Source organism: Electrophorus electricus, chromosome 4, assembly GCF_041902795.1.
Source record: "Electrophorus electricus isolate QZ-2024a chromosome 4, ASM4190279v1, whole genome shotgun sequence".
Taxonomy (NCBI): Eukaryota; Metazoa; Chordata; class Actinopteri; order Gymnotiformes; family Gymnotidae; genus Electrophorus; species Electrophorus electricus.
Genome location: NC_137500.1, coordinates 5,448,482 through 5,467,500, shown reverse-complemented (window position 1 = coordinate 5,467,500; position 19,019 = coordinate 5,448,482). Strand labels below are relative to the sequence as shown.

Genomic DNA, 19,019 nt, shown 5'->3' with positions numbered 1-19,019 from the left:
GTCTAGGAAACAGGCCCAGTTCTGCAAAAGCTGGAGATTTTTTTGTGCATGAATTTCTATTTACAACCCATGTCAAACCTGCTCACAGTGTCATTAGGCACATAATATGGATTTTTGTTATTCATTGTTAAGAAAACAGTACTTTTATGACATTCTCCTTCTTATAATAGAACATAATTCATTTGCATACATTCATTTTTAGGCTGAATGTACAATTGTATGATTAACATCAACAAATCTATTCTTCATGTACATATTTCTTGTATCCATGAAGTAAAAGGGTAACAAATAAACAAAATTGTATGCAGTTAAAACATATGAAAAACAATTAGGCAGAATAAAAGTATAAATTCAGACACAAAAATACAAAACTATATACCGTTATGTGCAAAATAATAGCAGTCTACCTTCACTAATGTATTTAATTATTGATTTTGGCAGAAAAGATAATACAACATGGGAAAAAATTCATGACTAGGTGTAGCTGAGTAAAGGGCAACCAACAGAATCAACAGTCATGACATGCACACTGCTAATTGGGTGTAATTGACTCATTCAGTGAAAGGGGCATGATCAAATCAATAGCAGTGTGGAGTTCAATTAGTGAGGTCATTCATTCTATGAAGAAACAGGTCACACTTATGGCCCTTATTTAAAGAAGGAGGGCAGTAAATGTTGTACCTGCTGGTTTTAGCTCTTGCTCAGTGAGTAAAATGGGCCATTCCAGACATTGTACTGAAGGAGAAAGAACTTTGATCAAGAAGTTGATTGGAGAGGGGAAAACATATAAAGAAGTGCAGAAAATAACTGGCTGCTCAGCTAAATTGATCTCAAATCCTTTAAAATGGCAAACAAAACCCAAAACACGTGGTAGGAAAAGAAATACTACCATCCGCGTAGATCATAGAATAACAAGAATGGCAAAGAAGCATCCAGTGATCAGCTCCAGGGAAATCAAAGAAGATCTTCATTTACCTGTGAGTACTGCAACAATCAGAAGATGCCTATGTGAAGCCAAACTGTTGGCAAGAAACCCTCGTAAAGTACCATTGCTGAAAAAAAGACGTGTTGAAAATGTTACAGTTTGCCAAAGAACACATTGACTGGCCTAAAGAGAAGTGGTGCAACATTCTATGGATAGATAAGAGCAAGATTGTTCTTATTGGGTCTAAAGGCCACAGACAGTTTATGAGATGACCCCTAAACACTGAATTCAACCCACAGTACACTGTGAAGACTGTAAAACATGGAGGTGCAAGCATAATGGTTTGGGGATGTTTATCATACTTTGGAGTCGGACCCATTTATCACATACCAGGCACCATGGACCAGTTTGAATATATCAAAATACTGGAAGAGGTCATGTTGCCTTATCCTGAAGAAGAAATGTCCTTGAAATGGGTGTTTCAGCAGGACAACGACCCCAAACATACCAGCAAGCGGGCAACATCCTGATTCCAAAATAACAAGATTGATGTTATGAAGTGGCCAGCCCAATCCCCAGACCTCAGTCCGATTGAGAATTTGTGGGGTGACATCAAAAATGCTGGTTTTGATGCAAAACCCGTGAATGCAGAAGAACTGTGGAATGTAGTCCAGTCAGCTTTGGCTGGAATATCTGTTCGCAGGTGTCAGATGTTAGTTGACTCCATGCCACACAGATGTATAGCAGTTATCAGAAATAAAGGTTATACAACTAAATGTTAGTTCACTGATCAACAGAAAAGCTAAATCTGTAAACAACTTTCAGTTTATACTGTAAATATTGGAGTTTGTAAATGAAAATGAAGATACTGCTATTTCTTTTTAAATCCAATATTCTTTTTTCTTCATTTTCAGTTTAAACATTTATATTTCGTTCATGTTTTCATTTGGAATTGAATGTGCAGTGCTCCCAGTGTCTGTGTGTATATGGAAATAAATGCTATTATGAGGACTGATCTTTTTCTGAGTTGTTTTAAACACACTGCCATTATTTTGCACATAACTATATGCATAATATATTAGGGAAAAGTCAAACATAGACTCACTTTGAAAAATGCTCTATAAAGGTTGAGTCATGATGCATATTGAAACATACTGCAGGCTAGCAGCTAGTGTTTCTCCTTCAAGCCTTCTCAGTGAAGTTTAAGACACCTGCTTAGTGGTTTCAGAAATTGACAATTGAATTTGTTCTGTGGTCGAAGACTCTTGGTTTGGGGAATACCTATTGTCAGGCATTCTCAGACAGAGTACATCTTTCTCTTTCAGGTCTGTGGGAAAGTACAAAACAGTTAATTAAAATGTTCTGGTGAATTCAGGACTTACAATCGGTGCAACTGACCCTGCTCCATGCAATTGCAAGGGATATACAGTATTCATTTTTACTTTTCCTTCATGTATTAGCCAGTCATAGTTTTCTAGTAGATGAAATAATTAAAAAATCCCAAAGATTTAATGCCATAATTGGCTTCCTTTTGTTTAGTTTGGTTGACTCTGACACCAACACCCTGACTTGCTCAATTTCACAGTGAAATTATTCATACATCACTGAAGAACTGATGATGGCTGATATAAAAACTAAGGTACATAAAGCCCATTATAGACGATGTATAAAGGTTTGCGTATTTCAGATGCATCCTCAAAGGCTAGTCTGGTGGATGCTTAATGGACTGCCTTTTCAGCTGTTGCTGCTATTTATCATGCTGTGAAAACTTATCATTAATGTGAGCTAACTCTGTGTTCTATAAAAAACTGCCCATGTAAATGCATTAATGTATCATGAATTCACATTAATTCATAATACTCTGTACACCTAAATTCTATGGTGCATCAGCAGCTCAGTAAGGTACAATGGCAAACTTAATAATGAAACGAACCAAAATACCGAGGGTTTGGTTTTCTGCTAAAGCTGCATACAAAAATTCAACGTTCAATTTATTTTGAAAAATGATAATCACAGCTGATTTGGTTCCAGTAGGTCAGTAGAGTTGACACTGACCTCAGCTCTTTCTTGAGTCTGTGCAGTTTGTCTTCTAGCCTGTTGTTTTTCACCTCTAAAGGAGAGCTTGGGACATACCACCCTGCTATGCTCTTACACACCACCACCACATGCTGCTCAAATAGAGGTGGAACATATTTTGGGTCAAGATGGTAGGGGAGACACAGGGAGTAAGCAGAATTTAAAACGACGTCACCAAGCCATGTGATTATATGTGAAATTATATGTGATTATATTTTGTCTTATCTTTATTATTCTCTGCTCTACAATACCTCGAATAGAATGATGAAAGCAAAACGGACTGCCTGGATGACCCAAAACTGACTGGTCAAGGTATAGTCCTCATTACTCCGATAATCTTTATAGCTATGGAAACACAAAACACAACGAAAATATCATATACACATGAGCTCCAGGTGAAGATAACAGATTTGATAGAACACATATAATTAAGATCTTATTGGGATTAAAATTTCTTTCAATGAATGTGCAATTGCACTAAACAACCATTATTATCAGTACCTGCAGTATGTCACATTCATTTGATTGTGCGTAATCAGCTGTAGTGGTAAAAAGTCTCTTCGGATGTTTTCATCATTGATATTAGCAATGGACAGAGTATTTTTGATATAACCAGACATACAACTGTGTGAAAGAAAGCGAATGCTGTTATGTACTATTATGAAAATGTGGCATTTTCCATGTAATTGCTCTGTGTACTGTGATAGTTTGGCTTACTCAACATCAGTAGCATTGGAGGAAGCACAGGGTCCATAGCGGTAGCGATATACCAAACGAGGGATAAAATCAGACGTAATCCCAATGACCATACCGTTAGCAATGACTGCTAGCACACCAATTATTTCCAGCACATCTGTCCAAACACCTAAATGCAAGATGCACATACAAAAATTCACATACATGACTTATCTATTAGTTAGACATTAAATATTTTATGCACATTATGTACAGAATATCTAATGGTTTTGTATATAAACTGGATTTATTTAAATGTCCTCACCAAAAAACAATCAACAGCCATGTGTTACCATTGCTCTTTTATGCATATACACACAGCCCAGGCCTTAAGCATCAGCCTCTAGCCTCACCAATGTCTTTGGTCTTCTTGGGCAGCAGCCTGCGCTCCAAGGTGACCATTTTTATGGCATCCAGCCTGATCTCGATGATGTTGTTGAGCAGAGCCAGCAGAGGAGCCAGAGGAAACGCCGCCACAAAGATGGTGGTGAAACTGAACTGCAGAACTAAGGAGAGGGCGCATGATAAGTAAAATTTTAATTAACAAATTCTGAAAAAAATCAATGATAGTGAATGATGGCCTCTATAAAAATATAACTCTACCCATCTCTAGGAACTCATTGAAAAGGCTGAAGCTGTCGACATGCTTCAGATCAAAGTTCCTGAGCAGATCTTTAATTTTGCAATTGTCACACAGTTCAGCACTCCCTGCTGTGGCTACCATACATTCTTTCTTCAAGCACTGACAAACTTTTCTCCTCAGTTTCCGACTCTTCCTTCTCTTCAACCAGCGCATGAACCAACTGTGGAGAGAGAGCAGGTGCTTACATATTCGCCAGCTGTGAGGAGAGTGTATGAACACCTAATACAAAACATCAAAAACATAAAAAAACAGGCACATATACAACACAAACAAACCCTTAGTCACTTTCTTCATGAATATAACCACCTTGAATTTTTTTCACATTAACAGACTCCTGACTTACGGGCCAGAGAACTCAATCACATTGCTGATGGTCTGTTTGAGGAACATGATGACGCCCATCTGAATGAACAGGTCCATCAGACAACCACTAGGGTGGCACTGAACAGAAGAGCAATAAATCACTCACATTGTCAGTTCATAGCACCCCCTGGTGGAAAACCTAAATAGCATACCTTGTGCAGAGACCATTAAAAATCATAAGTACCGTTTGCTAATTTGATTTTTCAAATACACTGTGCCCAGAAACCCTTTGCTCCTCAAATATGTCCCAACAGTTTATGCTTTATGTCCAAGTCAACATTTAAACCCAGTTTTGAATTAATTACTACATTACATTTATGACATTTAGCTGACACTTTTATCCAAAGCGACTTACAATTATGACTGATTACAACTTGAGCAATTGAGGGTTAAGGACCTTGCTCAGGGGCCCAACAGTGGCAACTTAAACCAGAATCTTTCCAATTACCAGTCAAATACCTTAACCACTGAGCTACCACTGCCAATTAATTGCTTTTATGTCGATATAACTGGTTTAATCTAATATCTTAATAACTGTGAAGTGTTTATGCATTACACAAATAAGCCCCTTGTTTTTGTTTTGTTTTGTTTTTAAGGTAGGCCTGATCTTGTTGTAATAGGCTTTATAAATCATGCAGGCCTATTTTATTAAGCTCAACAATTAAGAAACAAAGACTAAAGCATCTAAGTTACTTCTGTGATATAATAAAGTTATTAAAGTAAGTGTTGGCACCAAGCCAAGGCCCCCTCCGGCCACCAGAGGGAGGCCTTGAGTCAACTATAATACTAATCAGCCTTGATGCCCAACAGCTAGGCTAGATCTATATAACCCCAGTGACCCCAGTCATTCACTGCTGGGTTTTTGCTAAAGTTTTGAGCCAAGCTTCTAGCTGGTAACTTCAGGTATTGAGGTCTGTGAACCCTCGTGCTACACCTCACTTCTTGTCTGCAAGGGTGTTCGTGTTTTTACACGTCCCCTCCTTTCTCGAGTTTTCCCTCTTGAGTCTGTCTCTCTCCTGAGGCTTCCCTTAGCCATTAAAGTTCCTCCCCGTTTTCTGGTTTTGTTTGGGAAGTTTTAGTTTGGTTTTCCTCGTGCATCGGGGTTGCCGTTTTCCCGTGGCATCCTTTGTTCTCTGGCATGGTGTTTAGTTTTTCCTCTTGTTTTACCTGATCCAAGATCTAACTGGTCTGCACACGGGCCCACCATCCTTAGCATGTGGGTACTCACCCAGTGAGCTGTTGGTGTCGTCACCTAGCTGACCTGGGCTCGAGCCCACTTTACATAATCAGTCATTTTACATTTCCTTTCACGGTGTTTTATCAAAAATAATGTACACAGTAATACTCAATGTACCTTAACAAACCTTGTTAATACAACACACTTTGAACCTTGAACCTTATACAATTGAAAGTGAAAATAAAACATACTAAATAATATATGACATTTTGAATGTAACCTCCCCGATAATGCTGATCAGTGTAAAACTGAACATAATGGAGTCACCTCCTCTAATCTCCAGATTCCAGCTATCCTCACATAACCCCCAGGATGTCCATTTATCCTGGAAAACATAAACATATACACTGTCCTGCATATTGGGGAAAACATCACCATAAATGCTGTGCTCCATATCCGGGAACACATCAACATGAACTCAAAGCACTGGTATTGTTCAAATATTTATAAAGTATTTAGCAATGTAATTTTGCTCTGTCATGTGTCCCTACCTGCCAAGGAAGAATGCAGTGTAAATGAGTGAGGAGAAAAGAGTGAAGAACTGGAAGGTGAACATCTTTACTGTGAAACTCCTTTCAATGGCATCGTGGGACCGTACTTTCTCTAAAAGAGAAAAAGGATGAATTAACTGATCTGTAGTGGCAGTGTTACAAATCCTAAGGAATGTCTTTTTTCCACTGACCAATTTCGCACAGCTTTAGGGCCACTATTCGATTGACCTGATGGAGATAAGAGGTGAAGAGTGAGATGGTGATTATTTTTGTTTAATTTGGATAGAAACTCTTTCCTTCAGTAAAGTCTATGGCATATTGGAGAAAGCACTAGACAGCATTATTGTAGTTATAAGATAAAGGGATTCATTTACAAAACATTCTTAAAAGCGAGGTTGAGAGGAAGTGTGTTTTACATGAGTCATGACTGTTATTGTGATGAAATGCAGTACAGCTGCTAGCAAGAAAGCCACTATAATGGAGTTTTCACTGAGGAACGGCCAGTCAGTGTGCTTAGCAAACTCCACGCTGGCTATTACCCTGAAGACCACCAAGGCATGTGTCAAGCCAATGATCAGCAGCAGCTGTGCAGATACACACCGACACAGACACACACACACACACACACACACACACACACACACACACACACACAGATTTTTAAAAAATCTTATTAACTCTGGGGTATATACATCTTTGTTTTATATCCATTGTTGGGTCAGCTCATGGCTTCATGTGTATATATGGAGAGCGGAATGAAAGGTGAGTTTGATGTCCTCACCATGAGTGTCACCAACACCATTATTACTGTGCTCCGTAGGTAGGAGTGACTTTGATTCCTTGGTTCACAGTTATAATTATTCACAATTTCCAGAATCAGCTCCTCCTGCACATGCACATGCACACAAAGAAGCTATCAGCGTTACCTGTTCAGTCTAATTCTATGAATTCTTAGAGTACCCTATTTATTGCATTGTACTGGTATTGTACTAAAGTGTGAAAAAATATTTTCCTACCTCTTCTTCACACCAGTCAAAGACCTTCCACTCATATACATATGATGCTCTGTGGCATTTCCAGAACTCTAAAAACACAGTAGCTGAAAGAGAAAAGCCGTGATTTTCTCACGTTAAACAAGGTGTGAGAGGTACTCCTGAGAATTTACAGTTTGAAGGCACAGAGCAGAACTTACCCCAGACTGCCATAAACATTGCAAATGCGACTGTTCCCTCATTATCGAAAAGCATGCTAAACTGCACAGGGAGAAAGACAGATTGTGACACCTGTGCTCTTATCACTGTTCTTCTGGGCAGTAAATGTCAAGTACAACATGTAGTGAGCTAACTCTAGCTAACTCTAGCTATCTCATCAGTTCAGAGTGGTTCCTGTGAGGAATGTTTTCCAACCACTGTAAAAAAAAAGTACTCTTGCTGATTGGTTTTCCCTACTCAAAACACCTAAAGCTTGTGTAAGATCGATTAACTAAATGGCACATTCAATCATGAGTTACAGCAAGAAACTAAACTGTTTAGGTCATGGATTCAGCAGGATAGGTATCAATAAATTTACTGCAAGATGCAAAACAAAAGGAATTCAGTAAATATAAGGTTATTTAAATTGTATTAGATGATATGCATGAGAGAATACCTTTGCAAATGTGCACGTATCAGAGAGCTGCCAGACTCTGCATCTCTTATCACACAGTGGACACATGATAGTGTCCGATTCACACACTTCCTTTCTGTGATCAATGTATTTGTACATGCACACACCACCACACAAACACACACAGGCATGCACACTTGTTAAGAAAATATACTTTATGAATTAGAACCCAACAGACCGACTCTAGGAACACTAAAATCCAGACAAATTATTTGTTACTCTTAAGATCTAAGGAGCTTTTCAAGTGGCATTATGGCATTATAAATCACAAGCAAGTGGTTGATTACTGACCAAAATTTACACCTAGCTGTTGTTTAAAACTAATAAGAGCCTTCAGATTTATCAGTCATAATGTGGTCATATTTAACCAGCCAAGCCTTTTGTGAGAAGATTAAAACTCCTGTTCAACTTGGTTTCACATGGTTCAGAAAATAATTTAAATAGTAAAGATTAAAGAAGCATAAATGTATTATTACAATTATTATTACAACTTAATATTAGTTAAATGTTCCAAAACCTCTGAGCTGCTTCCTGCGTAGAACAGAAATTGTGTCAGATTGCATGATTAACAGTGGTGTCTCGCTGGCAATATAAACAACTCAATCCAACATTAACCATCGATCATTCTTTGTGCCAGTTCATCGTAAATTACTCACAAAAACTACAGAAGATAATCACAAAAATGAGTAGATGGATTGAAGGAGTAGGATTTGAAGAATTTCTACCCCATTAAGCAAGGTCTCTGGAGCATACTGTGCTTGTGACATTTTTTCAGGATGTGGTTTGTACTGTTGACTTGCTCTCGGCTCACACTAGAGGCACACTTCCTAAAAAGAACTTTGTGACTGGCTTGCTGAAATGCATTAGCTGCGATTATTATTTAGTGTAATCCATGGGTTTTGCATAAAAATCTGCTTTCCAAACAATAACTGAGAATTATCCTAATATTTGGTGTATATGATGCTGAGTCTCCATCAGGCAGTAGCCGTGGAAGAAAGCTGATATTGCCCAAACTAAGACAATCCTTCCAAGGATTCTCTAAATGTGTTAAGCCTAGAGGAGCAGCAGTAAAGTGCAGAGTTGAGCGCATGAGCTTCTGAAAGGAGATCATCCATGCCATGAGAGGGAGTGGATGTGAAGAGGACCAACTGGCATTACAGGCACCTTTTGAATGAACCCAAGATGAAACGTGATGACACATGATGAAGATGTTTGTGTGTCATGGAGTGTATGCCAGAAAACTGCTCTGTGAACAAGTAATGGCATAAAAAGGTTCCAGTTTCTGACATCACAGTTCCATGACATGAAACATGTCTGGATTAGGTAGCATTTCCCTGTAGAATGTTAGAGATTGCACACCATACATCATATAAGTAAATCCTATCTGTTTACATCACCTAAACCAAACACAGCTCTTTCAAAATATGTGGCTAGTTTGGGTGAAACACTGATTTCAAAGTTTTGTGCCCTCCCATAGAGGGAGTTTTATGTCCGAGACACAACCTTTTTTAACAAACAGCATTCAGAGTAAAGAGAGCACAGACCTTTCTGAGTACTACTTAAAACCTATAGCTTTCAAATATGTTCTTAAAATAAAGTGTAAATGAAAAACACTATTTTTAGAATTACGTGGTACTGGAATACTTAATGGTACTCCAGCATTTAGTTAATGCCGGTATACTGAATGGAGCAAAACAGCAAAACTAACAAACGCATACACATATTTTGACAAATATAATTATCTTTACTATAGCATTAAGCTAATAACTTCAAACTCACATGAGAGGATCAGTATTGATGAATGCTAGGCCATAAAGGAAGACAATGATCCCCAGCACAGCAGCAGGGATCAGCAGAAATGTGTACCATCCCAGCCACAGGAAATACAAAGCGACTTTCTCCCCAAAGTAGTTCCTGTTACACACACACAAATGGGAATCTCAGCTTGTCTTTAGCCCCGTGACTACTTGTCTTATAGTTTGTTTTGAGTGAGATTAATACACACTACCTTACATTCGTTATGGGTTGCCCATTAAAACAGGCCGTCCACCGAGCCCAGCTTTTTCTCAATACTTTTTGTTCCTCTTTCTAAAATTAAGAATGAATATATAAGATGTTGTCTGGAATTTTATGCAAGTGACGGTAAATGGACCACAGCTGTAGGGTGTTGTTATTCTCTTTACACTGACAGACAATACTTGCAACTGTGCTTGTATTTGCACAGTTACAGTTCACCTTCTCATGGTACACCACTAACTGTGTCAACATACACTGAATTCATAAGGTCTTTAAATAATTCATAAGGCAAAAAATAGGTGAAAAAAAGCATTTTTTCATTTCTGTTTTAGAACTGAGGTATGAATGTGAAAGCCATGATGCAGCACTCAGGGAAAACCCAAAGAAAAGACATCCTGGCATATAGGATTACAACATACTTTGTGTATGATACCTTCAAACAATGCTATTTGACAAAAAAATAATTGTTATTTGAGAAGTGGGTGTAAAACAATAAATGAGAGAACTAGGATTAAAGTCATGGGCAAACTCTGCTTGTACTGCAAGAGAGGTAATGACCATATATCAAGTTGTAAGACATTAGAAATAAAATAAATGAATACTGAAAGGAAAGAACAGTTCTTTTAGTATTAATTCCAACCTCATGTAGACAAAACTGAGCTGCAAACACGTTGCTTTTAATAAGGTCTGACAGGAACTCTGGTCCACCTGAGAGCAATAGAGAGAGGATGTGCTAATAATAAGATTTTGTGAATTTATCTTATTTCAATAAATTAAGCAGCGATATACTTTACTTGGACAGAAATACAATGGCTCTTTATACTGAAATAGCAGCTGGAATCTTATAAGGTAATGTTAAAGCAATGACACGCTAATGAAGCCTGTACTCACCTTCAGTGTTTATGCTGGAATGGTGCAAGATAAAGTCAACTATCCGTATCCTGAAAAATAGTCACAGAACTGTAAATGTGCTGGCGTTTAAATTTAGTAAAAATTCAACAATCTTCTCTGAGAGAGACACTGGAAATGACTCTGATGTACATAAGTCTGATCACCAAGCATGACTTAGAAATTAATCTCATTGACTCTCTCAGCTTTGTAGATGTAAAAAAAAGCAGTTATTTATGTATGACCTAGGCGTGTGTGTGTGTGTGTGTGTGTGTGTGTGTGTGTGTGTGTGTGTGTGTTGTGTGTGTGTGTGTGTGTGTGTGTGTGTGTGAGAGAGAGAGAGAGAGAGAGTTTGTGTGCAATTACCTCGTTGATTGTGGTATATGACCCTGATGCGCACAGCTCCAATTACAGGCATCAGACACTTTAAGTAGATGTTTGTATGTCTCAAAAATCTCTTTTGGGGCTTTGATTCCATAGAAAATGTTATCATCATCAACAAATTTCTGCCACATAAAAAGGTAATATAATATCAATAAAAACAATGTAGATAAAGCTACTGTACATAACTGCTCAACATAACACTGCTTGCAAAATTTAACTGATGAAAACTTACCATTATCTGCAGATTCTTGTCCTTTAAAGCACTAATGAAGTCCCTCTCCTTCTTCACACTCCCTTTGCTCTCATTATCTTCTGAGTTCTGGCTCACCAGAACATAGTCAAAAGACCGAGGGGAGTGCTATGAAGGGTACCACGTTTTAAGACATGTGACACTAGTGACTTTAACAGGGACTAGTCATAGATGGTACTATAAACAGACGCATTAGTGCCAGAACAACCTGGTAGGAATCACATTCCTTCTCACATTCCCGCTCTTGAAAGTAATCTGCTCTTAAAATCCTATAGTTTTTTCATTTTTGCATAAGCAATGTGGTTACAACAATAACAAAAATATGTATTCTCACTGTATTCTCACCCATGTCAAGAGAAAACAATACAAATCATTCTGTACAATTTTCTGTAGCATGTCAAAAGTACACTAATTCAAATGTGGGTTTATGAGGAAAGAGCATTATCCAAAACTGAAATTACAACCATTTCACAGTTCAACACTATTACTGAAATTGGCACTAAAAATAGAAAACATAAATGAGTCAGACAAAAAATATGCAATTATGACCAGGGATTAAAAGAGATGACAATAAATACAATACCGGGTTCTTACCAGATGGCAGTGTAGTGATGTGTGGTATGGTACAGGTGTAGTGATGTGTGGTATGGTACAAGTGTAGTGATGTGTGGTATGGTACAGGTGTAGAGATGTGTGGTATGGTACAGGTGTAGTACAGGTGTAGTGATGCGTGTTATGGTACAGGTTCTTACCGCAGGTAGCAGAAGCAGATTACTGCTGCCATTCTCTTTCTTCACCACTCCAATTGTTTCCAACATTTCGATACTCCCCTGCTATAAATTACAATGTCACACTATCAAATGCAAACGTTGACAACAGAGAAATGCATATTAAAAAAGAAATGCAGAGTGAAAATGAAGAAGCAGCCTTCTAAAAAATGTTCTCAGTACAAAGCCAGAGGTCAAAGTTTACTACAACAAAGCAAAACAAGCACCAAAGCTGCAATGCTGATCTACAACGTTTTACACAAACCAATCTTTATTTTGTCTGAAGACTCCAAAAGACCGTACACCATAACTACAGTGATTCTTCCTTAGGTGAACTTAAACTGGCCTGAGTAAAATGCCAGAGATTAAGATACCAAATGATCAGAGCAGTTTCTTTGATTTAAAAAAAAAAAAAAAAAAAAAAAAATTAGAAGCAGAAGTACACTGGGAAATGTTTTCATATAGTTTATGACACTCTTCTCGTATTGTACGACGACAATACGAGAAGAGTGTCATAAAATATATGAAAACATTTCTAATTTTTTTTTTAATCAAAGAAACTGCTGTAAGCACCTAATTTGAACAGCAAGCATTCACACGAGTCATATAAGAGGATTGCATAAAGAAGTGTATTACTGTAAATTAATATAAACACTACAGTGATCCAAGGTACCTGTGGTTCTGAGAAGCCATATAATCCTCTTTCTGTTCCTAGTCACTGTTTATTATAAGTACTAAACTTCACGTTCATTACACTACATAAAAACGAAAGAAGTGAAAGACGAACCATTATATTTTCTGTATATAACATTTCCTGATGTGAAAATTATGGCAAGTACATAAAATTGAATTTAATCACGGATGGTCTGGTTTCCATCCTGCCCTTTAACATTCCAATGGAAATTTTAAATAGTAATAGCTCAGATACATAGTAATCCTGAAAACCTTCTCTATATGAAACTGAATGCTAAAGCCGCTGCATATCATTAATGGCAGAAGCAATTTAGCGTTTTCTTCAGTTTTATAGCAATTTTATACTGCGCCCAGTTCAAAATTAGTAAATACACTACGTAGTTGCTAGGCTATAACAGTGATGCCTTACTAAATAACTCGCAAATCAGTTTCAATTGGAGGGACACACTGCGGGGAGTAAAGTCCAAAATTAAACTTTACCCTCAAAAAAAGTAAACTATCAGCGCACACATACACGAGGACGACTGCATATTTTCCTCACCTGTCTCTTGTGGCTACATCTGCGTTCCATAACTGGGGATAAATCTAGTTGGTAAATCCAGCTGATAAATGCAATACTGTAAACTCCAATAAAGTTACTCCATCGCCTCTGTTACATGGTGAACAAACTTGGGACTATTCATTCGACACTGGAACCGATATTCCAAAGCTTGCCTCTACTTCCGCACCGCCAGAAGAGATTCATGTTTTGCTCTCTTTAAACTGCACATACCTTTGGAATGTTACCTGTTGGCTTCGTTGAATGTATCATGCTTCAGGTGTCTTAGACATACCTTAAAATAACCCAAGTATGATAGAATAAAACAAGTTGGCTTAAGTTGTATAGCCTCTTAGTGGTGGAGATTTGTGCCACTGATACACATTTCCTTAACAGCTAAATGAATTAATAAAAGATGTCTTTACATCTTTTATTGTATGTATTTACATCTTTTATTGTATGTCTTTACATCTTTTATTGTATGTATTTACATTACATGTAATACATGTAATACATGTAAATACATTTATATGTATTTTATTGTATGTATTTACATCTTTTATTGTATGTATGTATGTGTCAAATCATTATTACACGTATCCTTACACAACGATGATGCGTTAAGTCAGTCATTTAATAAGGTGTATAGCCATTTATAAGTAAATGTATAGTCATTTAATATGTATAATCATTTAAAAAAAATAGTCATTTAATAAGGTTCTTCAAAATAAACCTAAAGAGGCGAAAAGCTTATCTGATGAGAAACGAGCAAAAATCATTATATATTCAGCAAGTGTGTCAATGTTTAAGAAGTCAACAACAGTTGCCAAGTTACTAATCGTGAGTGGTTTTGTCAGTCTTAACGGCCGTAACACATTTCTGACACTTGATGGCACCAGTGGCTATACTGCGACAGGATAATTGTTATATCAGTATTGGTAATGCTCACACAAGAAAGACGTTACATTTAATGGGGAAAATAGATCGCAACTAAAAAATCTTCGAAAGTTTAAGAATAATGCTGTAGAACAAAAGCATCGGGTCATGTATGAATAAATCGTCTACAATAGACGGTTTCAGATGCGCACACATTTTGGTAATGGAAGCGGGGAGTTGGAGCATTGATGCACAGTCGTGATAACATTTCTTCAACAGTTAAATCCATAAAAGATGGCAAAGCGCGTGTCAAAGCATTATTACGCATCCTTACACAATGATGACGCATATACGCAGTCATTTAGATTTCGGTTCTTCAAAATAAAGGTCCCTCACTAATGGCAGAATCTACTCTTAAGTTCCTATGCGGAATCTGTTCTTGTTTTACTTATTTTAATCCTTAGTTTATTCTGTCGCTATATTTGATCTCATCTATATATCTATATGTTTAATTTGATTTTATGCACCTTATGTCTGTTATTAATCATTTATTTTAATGCAGCTGTTATCTCTTTTTCATTTTATGTATTTAAATGAGCATAATGTTCTGTTTGAAATAAGTATAATTAACGTTATTTTAATTAATTGCATTTGTAACAATTAATTTTTTCTTTAATAGCATGTTTTATCATTCTGTCTTATGTGAAGCATCCACGCGCTTTGCGCTGCGTCATATATACTTAGCTATGTGCACTATGGTCAGGTACAACATTTTAATTCTGCTACAGATACAGATTCATGTAAGGTGACTGTACTGTCATTGGACTGTATCACTATTATTTGTTTAGATACACATCATAACACATCAGCTAAGAGCTGCCAACTAAATTAAAATTTGCAACATTGCTCATTATTATAGCTAATGCTATCAGAGAGATGCTAATCGTGATACTAAAATGGTAATACCAACTAGCTATGTTAACTCCGAACTATTGAGGAACAGATGGTACAAGCTGGCTGTCGCAACATGATGATTAAGTTGGTTTGCATATTTGCAAGTCTTTTGGGTTTGAAGGACCTTATAAAGTCTAAATGCCTGTATATAGGCCAATGTCTCATCATTCTGTAAGGATAAAAGCAGAATATTGTTTTGACACATACATATAACATTTTATTATTATATTACATTATATTTTATTAAAATATATTCGCTTTTGATAACTGAATTAGCTGTTAAAGAAATGGGATCAACACTTGATCACGCCATCATCTTTGTTTTGAAGGGGCCTTAAAAATATCTTCGATTAATAACTAATGACCACAGGCTAAAAATGCAGCACTTCTGACATTCATACAGAGATCGATCTGTTGTTCCCTATACAGCAACTTAACTATGACACCTGATGAAAAATATTAGCCTAGATCTTAATTGTAGCTCATAGATCTTCAATCGATACCTTTCATGGCTCAGTATGACATTACAAAAGGATTCTAACACCTTTTTGGAGAAGGCCTACCATCTTGCGTAACTAGGGGTGCTCACAACATAGAAACATCTACCTTACAATTACCCTACACTTTGTAGGTACTCAGTAAGAATCTAAAGCTCTTGTTAACATGCATAATTTGTGTAAATTATCCCTTAGCCCATTATCCCTTAGACCACTCTCAATTCAGTAGTAAGAGCTTCTGCAACATTCCTGTCCCTGATACCAGCTCATCACCCACAACTAGGCCTATGTGACTATCATGTCATAATAAGAACAGTGGTCCTGAGGTGAGAAACTGACCAGTGATGAATGAGGTAGAGGATGACTGAATTGTACATTTATACTTATATATACTTATATATACTTATACTTGTAATTATACTATACAGCTAAAAATTGTACCTTTAAGATTTGTACCAGTGGACAGTGAGTGAAGGTGAAAAGTAGTGTTTTTTGTTTGTTTATTTGTTTTTTAAATAAAGTGTCAGGTTGGTGCAAAACATTGGATTAACACTACAGTAACTGTTCCTATATCACCACCACTGGCATTTGTACTTCATTTGCATATTTCCCAGCAGCCTTTGGGAGGTTAATATTTGCTTTGCTATCACTGGGGTTTTGTGGCAAGCTGATGTAAATACTTTGTATTTAACCCCTTTGTTCTGTAAGGACTATTTCATTGAATAATTTGTGTTTGTAAATATTTATAATTATTATGTTACATGTTTATAGTACCTCTCTGACTCTCAGACTCAAGAATACTTTTACAGACAAATATCAGCTCACCACTCACACATGGTTTAGATAAATGTTTGCAAATAATTCATGCAAAGGATTAAGTAGATGAGATTTATTTTTGGTTCAATATCCTTTATGTCTCTGCTTTTAATAAAATATTTTGGTGTGTAAAAAAAGGAAACACCATCTATAATATGGAAACACAATATTTTCTAAAATGAAAAAAGGGCTTGGATCTGCTACTATAAAAGTAATTTAACTATGAAATACCTAAATCAGTTACAATAGATGCTGCACAGGTGAGTAGGTTGAATAACATGTAGCAATATATGTCAGCAAAAAGAGAGGTCTGCCAGCCAGCATTCTCATGTGTGTTTTGAAGATATCATAATTTATGGAGCTCTAAATAGGTCCGTCTATGCCTGAAATGCACAGTAAAAGAGAAAAAAAAAAAAAAAAAGTAAAAGAGAAAAGCCATGACAGTCATGAGAACATATTTAAATATAGATAAATTATATCTACAATGAGGAAAAGTCAGAGCTCACTGAGAAGGCTAGACTGACACTGGCATAGTTGCTTAGCACCAAATAAATTAATAAATAGCCCCAGAATTTAATTAGAATTTCTGTGGCCCAGGTGTGACTCAGTTTGCTGTTAACTTCACAAAGTTGGAATTTATGTCAAGGCATGGTATAAGGAACATAAAATCTGAACAATAAAATCTCCTGAACAATTGAAAAAAAAAGCAAAATGGTCTGATTAGTAGCATTTCACCCTTTATCCTACATCCAGATGTGTTTAGGGAAACACAAAAGAAATTTTCTGGCCACACTGTTTGGTGACATATAGATATATTGCTCATATTATGCTTTTTATAGGATGTAAACTAACCCAAATCTAGATGGACTGAACATGTTAAAATAGATTTAATATAATAAAAATTATAATTTTAACTATAAGCAAAGCCATGTGATGACAAGTCATACAAGTGTTTCCCTGTAGGTTAATTTACTGTGTTCCTGGAGCTCACCGGGTACGGTAAGACAATTGCATAGTCAGAGGTTCAGATCACAGGAACACGTCATGCTAATAAACACGTCTGCTGCTGTGCGTAAGTGCATCTGGAAGTGTAAACTTGTGATTAAGCTTGGGTTATCCCTTGTGGGTTATCACCATGGGAATAATTTTTTTTTTGCTTGGTTGGTTCTAATATTGGGATATCTAGACCTCTGACCACAAAGGGGTTGCTGAAACTTCAGCTAAACAAAGCCTTTCTTTGGTAGGGCCCTACTTATAAGTAATTGTAGAATGTCCATACCAGTATACAGTACAATAACAAAATACACTCTCAATAAAAGAAAGAAAAAATCAGATACAGGTGTGAGGCCACACACTAATGAACAGTCAATGAGAACAGGACTATGTTTGACTTCATCCCACTCCAATAGGCCTACCAAAGCAGTCTCATCCACACACTTAATGATATGGTGTCCAGGATATCCACAATGACAACAATCCATATAAAATATATAGCAAAGGTGTCTGTGGTGTTTGTGAGCCCTACCCTGAGGTGTGCCAGTAGAGGCAAAATGCACAGCGGACATGGTGTTTCCCACCTCTTTGTGACATACCCATAAAGAATCCATGCACTGTAATTTATTCTGAGTCCAATTGAAACTGCTCTTTTGGTTTGTCAGCCAGAATTAGTGGATGGATTGTATTAAATGCAGAACAGAAGTCTGCATGTTCATGTGGTTTACAACCTTCCAGATGCATGTAAAAAATCCTTAGAAGTGCTACAATGGCAGGAGCTGTCCTGCTTGCAGAATGATAAGCAAAATCAAGTGGATGCAAACCTTCCTTACAGGAGTGGTTAAGTTACTTCACTTGTAATTGTAAGGTTGCTTGTTCAAGCCCCAATGTTGGGACCCAGAGTAAGACACTTAACCCTCAAGTTGTACTCAGTCGTAATTGTAAATTGCTTTGGATAAAAGTGTCAGATAAATGCTTACTTGACAGAAAAATGGAACCATGACAAACAGGTGGCTTTTTTGCTGAGTCTGTAACAGTTCTTTAGATTTTATGTTTCCAGAAAAAAGATCCTGCGCATCTTTTTTTACACCAATGTTACAACGCTTGTTCTGTCTTCAGAGCAGCAACATTTCTATGCTAAACCAATAAAATCAAGTCTATCTCATACCTTGACACCCCCATCCTCTTGTTACTGACATATTCATGGATATT

General features: G+C 36.9%; 1 protein-coding gene across 1 annotated transcript in view; it reads right to left on the bottom strand.

The window, feature by feature from the left end:
• The window catches only part of LOC113573127 (anoctamin-9), a 14,425-nt gene extending 420 nt beyond the window's left edge, over positions 1 to 14,005 (bottom strand). The window contains exons 1-24 of the mRNA XM_081711950.1: positions 13,675 to 14,005; positions 12,426 to 12,506; positions 11,656 to 11,781; positions 11,406 to 11,545; positions 11,043 to 11,092; positions 10,792 to 10,859; positions 10,144 to 10,223; positions 9,915 to 10,049; positions 8,118 to 8,211; positions 7,663 to 7,723; positions 7,487 to 7,569; positions 7,252 to 7,356; positions 6,887 to 7,054; positions 6,662 to 6,698; positions 6,471 to 6,582; positions 6,247 to 6,304; positions 4,723 to 4,820; positions 4,340 to 4,539; positions 4,090 to 4,242; positions 3,719 to 3,866; positions 3,503 to 3,625; positions 3,253 to 3,346; positions 2,981 to 3,093; positions 1 to 2,252 (exon numbers count right to left, since the gene is read on the bottom strand). The exon at positions 1 to 2,252 is cut by the window's left edge and continues 420 nt beyond it. Coding sequence (XP_081568076.1) covers positions 2,213 to 2,252; positions 2,981 to 3,093; positions 3,253 to 3,346; positions 3,503 to 3,625; positions 3,719 to 3,866; positions 4,090 to 4,242; positions 4,340 to 4,539; positions 4,723 to 4,820; positions 6,247 to 6,304; positions 6,471 to 6,582; positions 6,662 to 6,698; positions 6,887 to 7,054; positions 7,252 to 7,356; positions 7,487 to 7,569; positions 7,663 to 7,723; positions 8,118 to 8,211; positions 9,915 to 10,049; positions 10,144 to 10,223; positions 10,792 to 10,859; positions 11,043 to 11,092; positions 11,406 to 11,545; positions 11,656 to 11,781; positions 12,426 to 12,506; positions 13,675 to 13,704 — 2,397 coding nt within the window. The 5' untranslated portion in view covers positions 13,705 to 14,005 and the 3' untranslated portion in view covers positions 1 to 2,212. The remainder of the gene's footprint in view (positions 2,253 to 2,980; positions 3,094 to 3,252; positions 3,347 to 3,502; positions 3,626 to 3,718; positions 3,867 to 4,089; positions 4,243 to 4,339; positions 4,540 to 4,722; positions 4,821 to 6,246; positions 6,305 to 6,470; positions 6,583 to 6,661; positions 6,699 to 6,886; positions 7,055 to 7,251; positions 7,357 to 7,486; positions 7,570 to 7,662; positions 7,724 to 8,117; positions 8,212 to 9,914; positions 10,050 to 10,143; positions 10,224 to 10,791; positions 10,860 to 11,042; positions 11,093 to 11,405; positions 11,546 to 11,655; positions 11,782 to 12,425; positions 12,507 to 13,674) is intronic.
• Between the last annotated feature and the right edge of the window lie 5,014 nt (positions 14,006 to 19,019).